Source organism: Anabas testudineus, chromosome 19 (assembly GCF_900324465.2).
Source record: "Anabas testudineus chromosome 19, fAnaTes1.2, whole genome shotgun sequence".
Taxonomy (NCBI): Eukaryota; Metazoa; Chordata; class Actinopteri; order Anabantiformes; family Anabantidae; genus Anabas; species Anabas testudineus.
This window is the reverse complement of record NC_046628.1, coordinates 3,353,949-3,359,949: the sequence shown is the minus strand read 5'-3', so window position 1 is coordinate 3,359,949 and position 6,001 is coordinate 3,353,949. Positions and strand designations below refer to the sequence as shown.

At 37.6% G+C, this 6,001-nt stretch overlaps 1 protein-coding gene across 1 annotated transcript; it reads left to right on the top strand.

The window, feature by feature from the left end:
• The first annotated feature begins 714 nt into the window (after positions 1 to 714).
• LOC113155894 (cytochrome c oxidase assembly protein COX19) lies at positions 715 to 3,045 on the top strand. Its single transcript, XM_026350622.1, has 3 exons — positions 715 to 895; positions 1,847 to 1,958; positions 2,073 to 3,045. Exons 1-3 carry the CDS (start codon positions 814 to 816, stop codon positions 2,164 to 2,166), a joined length of 288 nt encoding a protein of 95 aa, XP_026206407.1. The 5' UTR covers positions 715 to 813; the 3' UTR covers positions 2,167 to 3,045.
• Positions 3,046 to 6,001: the final 2,956 nt, after the last annotated feature.

Here is a 6,001-nt window from a genome sequence, read left to right as displayed (position 1 = left end):
GAGACATCCAGCGGTGGAGGGAGAGAACAGTCTGACCACCACCGTCTCTAACGCAACGCTTTATATTTACACATTAAAACGTTAAATGAATACTGTAGAGTTGTGTTTTATACTGGTGTGTTACGACTTTTATTTTGTAGTATTGGCACTAGTGCTGTCTTCACTGAGCACATTTGTCTTTTATCATTTTTCTTTTTTTATAATTTTTCTGATTCTGTCTACCAAAGCAGACTACATGTTGGTGAAGTTATTACTTTATCAGTTTTAATAAAAACCCTTTTTAAATGTACAACTTGAGTAGGACTTCATTTTATTAGATATATATATGACTGATTTGTCATTTCACGGTTCCATCACATTATAGGGGGGCAGCTTTATTTGTAAGATGTTTTGTTTATTTGCTGTGTTGTCAGTATTTTATTTCTATGTTATTATTGACCAATATTAAGAAATATTGTGTTTTTTTTATGGCCTAATGTTTGACCCATCCCATAAATGTTTATTATTTTGGTATTTCTTTTAATAATTAGCCATAAGGCTTTGGTCATTTTACACGTTATACGTTTATAAAGAACTTTTTAAAAATAATTTGTATTGATTCTGTTTATTAGTTTTATTCGTATCATTATGACACGACCGAAAAGCCGATCGTTATTCGTTATCCATTATCTATTACTAATGTCTGCCGGGCCCAAAACAAAACGTCATATTTACGCGACAGCAGGGGCACGTACGGTGGTTGTTGCGTTATTCTATTTGTGAAGACTTGTTGTTTTTTTTAACACACACAAACACATATATAACTATTTAGACATGTCTACTGCTATGAATTTCAGCACAAAGGCTTTTCAACCTCGGCCTCCGGAGAAAGGATCTTTTCCTCTGGATCATTTTGGTAAGTGAGCTGGTATCACCGACATCACTGACATGCTGAGGTCAGAGTCTCCGGGTGTTTTACTAAACTCGTAGTTACCGGTGTGTGCAGTCAGATTGATAAGAAGTCAACTGTCCAGAGGGTTGGATGGAAAAAACAGAAACATTTAGTGATTTAGCAGACGCTTTTATCCAAAGCGACTCACAAGTGAGGAACAAGGCAGAAAGATCCAGTCGTGTAAAGCTGCTCCATTTGTCTTTAGCTGCAGTTTCTGTGACATTTTCTTCCAGATGTCAGTAGAGTAGCTCACTGACAGACTTCCATGAGACTAACTAAGTGTCTGCTTTTACATTAAAACGAAGACGGAGTTTGGGACTGTATGTAAATTATTTGCGTTTGCGAAGCGGATGAATTTGTTTCATTTCTCAAAATAAAACAAACAAACAAGTCAACAAGTTTGATTTTTAAAGGATGAAAAATCGCACAAGTTAAAGCTTAATTAGTTAGTGAAATCATTTTCACATTAGCCAACAAATAGCGCTGACATGTATTGAGAAATAATTCTCAGACCCCCTTTAGATGCACTTTATTGCATAGTATATTAACTTTTAAATGGATAAATGTGTCGTTTCTGCCCATCACCTCCCACACAATAACCAATAAAGACAAACTTCACAAGAGTTTTTTTATTTTGAATTTTAATGGAACACTCATCCACTCAATGTAGTACTGTTTAATTCTGTACTGTCTAGAAGTAAAAGCATTTGTCAACGTAGATGATTAGGATGGTACTGAATACACTGGAAATCACCAACAAAAACCCTTTTAAAAATAAACATATAATAAATATTTCTGATGTTGAGAGACATGTGAAGCAGTAATGTTGAACATTAACTAAATAATATGTGCACCATAATGATGGGAGTAGAAACCTACATGAAAAGCTATTGAATGTGGTTCTTGTTATTTCAGGAGAGTGCAAAGCCTTCAAGGAGAAGTTTATGAAATGCTTGCGAAACAACGGCTTCGACAACTCCATGTGCCGGCTGCAGTCCAAAGAGTACCTGGAGTGTCGGATGGACCAGTAAGAAACAGATTATTGTGAACTCTTTGTTTTTAAATCGATCATTTTTATTTCAGATGTCACCTTTAAACCAGAAATAATATTTTTGGTATGGGTTCCCATTTTGTTTTCCAGTCAGCTGATGTCGAAAGAACCTCTGGAGAAACTGGGATTCAAAGACCTGATGGATCCTCCTCCAAGCCAAGCAGAGGAAAACACTAAACCCTGACCTGCTACACCTCAGCTGCTGCTCCAGAAAGGATGATGTTTCCCTGGACCCTGTGTGTCCAACACAAGTTCTAATATAGCATTTAAAAGGCGACGTGTGACGATGACAAGAAGGGCTGCAAGAGGACTTTGTGATTTGCATTGTGGCTTTAATGTGAAGTTCCAGAACAAATTGATTTTTTCAGTCATCTGTGTACATAAGATGTGTAATGTGTAATATACCGAGCTGCTGTTCAGCTTGTCTCTAATAGTTTTATACTGAAACTAAACTGTGTGGACATGAATTTATTCTCAGCTGCTGGAAGCTCAGTGGTGTCAACACTGAGTTGAAGGTGGTTTGTTGTTGAAAAGCTTTTGATAAAGTCAACTTGGCGACATCTGCTGGACAGTTCTTGACACTAGACAAGATGAATTGGTCAAATCTTACCATTCTTGATATTTTTAAATGAAATTTTACTACTACTTACAGTAGATCTGAGTCTACAGCTCTGCAGGTTGACTTGTTTCAAAACTAACTGGGATACTTTAGTGATGTAATACAGCATCCTGCTCTGAAAGGCCACTCTCAACTCACAAGACTTAAAGATTGGAGGTAAAAACAAACACCACAGCAGGTTTACTGTCCTTATCCACTATCCTTAAATGTGTACTGTGAAATTTAGGGACATTCTAATGACTCCAGGGTCTCAGATTTGTGGTGTTTGATGCTAAACACAACACTGAGGAATGACTACAGCTGAAAATGTGTAACCAGCAAAACCCTGAGCCCCAAGTAGTGAGTAAACATTACAGCTTTATTCTAGTTTTCTTGCTGTTACAACTCTTCACATTTTAGTGCTTCGGTAAAATGTGTATATAGCTACCAGATATATATATATATATATATATATATAAAATGAAGAACATCAGCGTAAATGTGAAGATTTCTGCTCAGGAGGTTATAATGCATCATCTTCGTTTGGGAGGTTGTTCAGAGAATATGGCAACAAATCCCCCTCTGTGAAGAAAAATAAGACAAGTTGATCTGTGGAAAATTAGTGACCCCACATTATATTTACATGACTTTCATATTCTAATTCCCCTGATATATGCACTTGACTTACACTCTGTAATTTCTGGACTCTTGTTTTGACCCAACTGGCACCTGGGTCCACACAATGTTGTGTCTCACTCGCAGTGACGAAGCTGTAGAGTTGTAGGCAGATAGGAAACAGAAACGATTAGCCTTACTGTGGAGAAATAAAACTACAGCTTTGTGAAATGTCACTGTAAGTTGATGCACTCTTGATTTTGCTTCTCATTTAAGACATGAACAGCCTGAAATGACTTTTGCTATAATCACAGTTTCAATATTGGATCAATTAAAAGAAGAATATCTAATTGACAGTCTGAACAGTTCCGCCGTGGGCTTCCACTCATGCAGGTAAACTGTTAGACTGACTGATTCTCCATTTTATGACCCACTTCCAACTTCTTTGCATTTTGTGAATAAAAGTTTAAAAAAATCTGTTTTATCTTGACCTGGTTTGACTCTGTGAAGTTGCCGTTTTTTTCTTGCATTCATTAATAAAATAAAGGTTTCACATATCTGAAAATCATTAACTAGGATGTCTAACGCAAATTTACTTATAAATACTGTATATATATGTATTATTTATAATAACTGCCCAGTTGGGATTTAAGCGTTGTCAGTTCAAAATCTCACAAAACTCCAACAAGAAATAAGTATTTTCCAGGATATTGTATGTAGCGTCTGCAATTGTATTGTAAATATATTGCAACATACATTATGTATGTTGAAACTGAAGATAGTAACCAACGTTTTTGTCGAACTTCTGGCTACAGAAGTTTCAGATACAGTGCTGAGTAGTTAGGTGATGTACACTTACATGAAAACAACACCTGAGGGCAGAACAGTAAAGCTGTGGGCCAGAAAACCTTTTTATTTACAGATATTTATACATTAACACATTGTGTAGCCAATAGGTTTCCTAACAGACAGACAAAGGTGCTGTAGGGGATTCTGACACCACACACACAGAACATGAAGCTTGTGCTGCACATGTGAAGTAAATACTCACATGAACGCATGCTTATTACACTGAGGAAACGTGGTCTTGGGCTGTTCAAAGCAGGAAGTAATGCGTTCTTTGATGCGGGCTGCTGAGACCGTTGGACAGCAGGGGGGAGCGACGTGTCCTGCCTTCTTGAACGACGGTCTGTCACAGTAGGGATACCCTACAACACAGTGGTGCACTTTGAGCACAAATGTCCTGTGTGATTGGAAAGTGTTGTGTTGCTGGAATTTGAATTCCTAATCATAACCTGGCCTGAAAAGAAAAAAACAAAAAACTCACCGTGTTCAGGCAGGGTCAGCAGCGTGGTTAAAAACAGGAGACACACTCCAGAGCGAACAGAGAACGACATCCTGGGTCCAGGTCAGACTCTGCACGGTAGTGATGTTGATTCTAGAAACTCACTGGAAACACTTTTGATGAGTCCTCAATACGCTGAGAGATGTGAGGACGAGGTGTTGGACTGTTTTGTTGTACAGTGAATGTGTGCTGGGAGGGATAAGATGATCTGTGGAGCTCAGCTGCACAGCTGGAAAGATGAGTAACCAGAACACGTGTGGTAGCAGCCGTCGGCATATCCGATACGCACCCTACAACTATATTTCAAATGATAAAAACAAAGCAGACCAGAGCAGGACGTGTCCAAACGTGTGATATATGGTACAACAGGTGGGAAAGGTCTCACATACATTGAGCTTGTTGTCGTTCTTAATGCTTGAGTGACTTAAACATCTGAGTGTGGGAGCAGCAGCTGGAGGCCGAGCAGGGACGTATTTATTGCAGATAATATATGGTTAGTATGAAAACACAAGTGGATGAAGAAGAAAATTGTAAAAGCCCACTAGTTTCTTGTTTATTGTGCTTGTGCCAGTCTACCTGTAAGTTAACATTGTAGGTTCAGTGGTTTTATCCACCGTGGGCAGCCTAAGAATAATGTGATTTTACATGTAAACATAGACTTTGCAATGACGAAATGTGTTTTTGCTGAGCTCTCTTTGCTTTGTTTGACAGCTGGATACCAATTAGATAGAAGGTTAGGTGTAATAATAATTATAATAACAGTAATAATATTAAGTCTATGCAAGGAAAATGCTAGGATGAAAAAGCAAAGATAGATGATACAGTACAGTGCTGGACATACTGTAGTATTTGCTTGGCCAGGTAACCATCACTGATATTTAGTTTTTTATAGAACTGAGATCTAGTCTAATAATAAGTAATAATAAGCAGCTAGTTTACTAATGGTTGCTTCATATTGTGTGAAATTACAGTGGTGTTCAATTGGCAGGAAAGCAAATAAGCTTATTTCACAAAATGTCTGATGATTCCTTATAAGCAACAGAAGACACCTGGCAGCGCTTACAAAGGGAGGTCAGAATATGCATTTCATGTGCCTCAGACAAAAACTGATGAAAAGCAGCACTTGTGTTCCTGTTCATGTGAGAACATCCAAGCAGCTGCTCTGCTAGATAAATGCACTGAACAGCAACAGCATCTGTTTTTGATTTGACAGGAATGTCTTTGAGAAAGATCTAAGGACTGCAACACACATTTTAATGCCATCATTCAATGCTCTAGACTTCAGACTGCCTTTGATTTCCAGATGTCTGTTTAATCCTAAATTTTAAAAGCTATCATGTATGACTGAATATGAAAGGCTGACAGGTAATTACAATTATTATTATTATTATTATCCAAATTATTATGTGAATTTCAAAGGTATGTGACCTATATGGAAATAGTGAGTGATTTTAGGTTGTC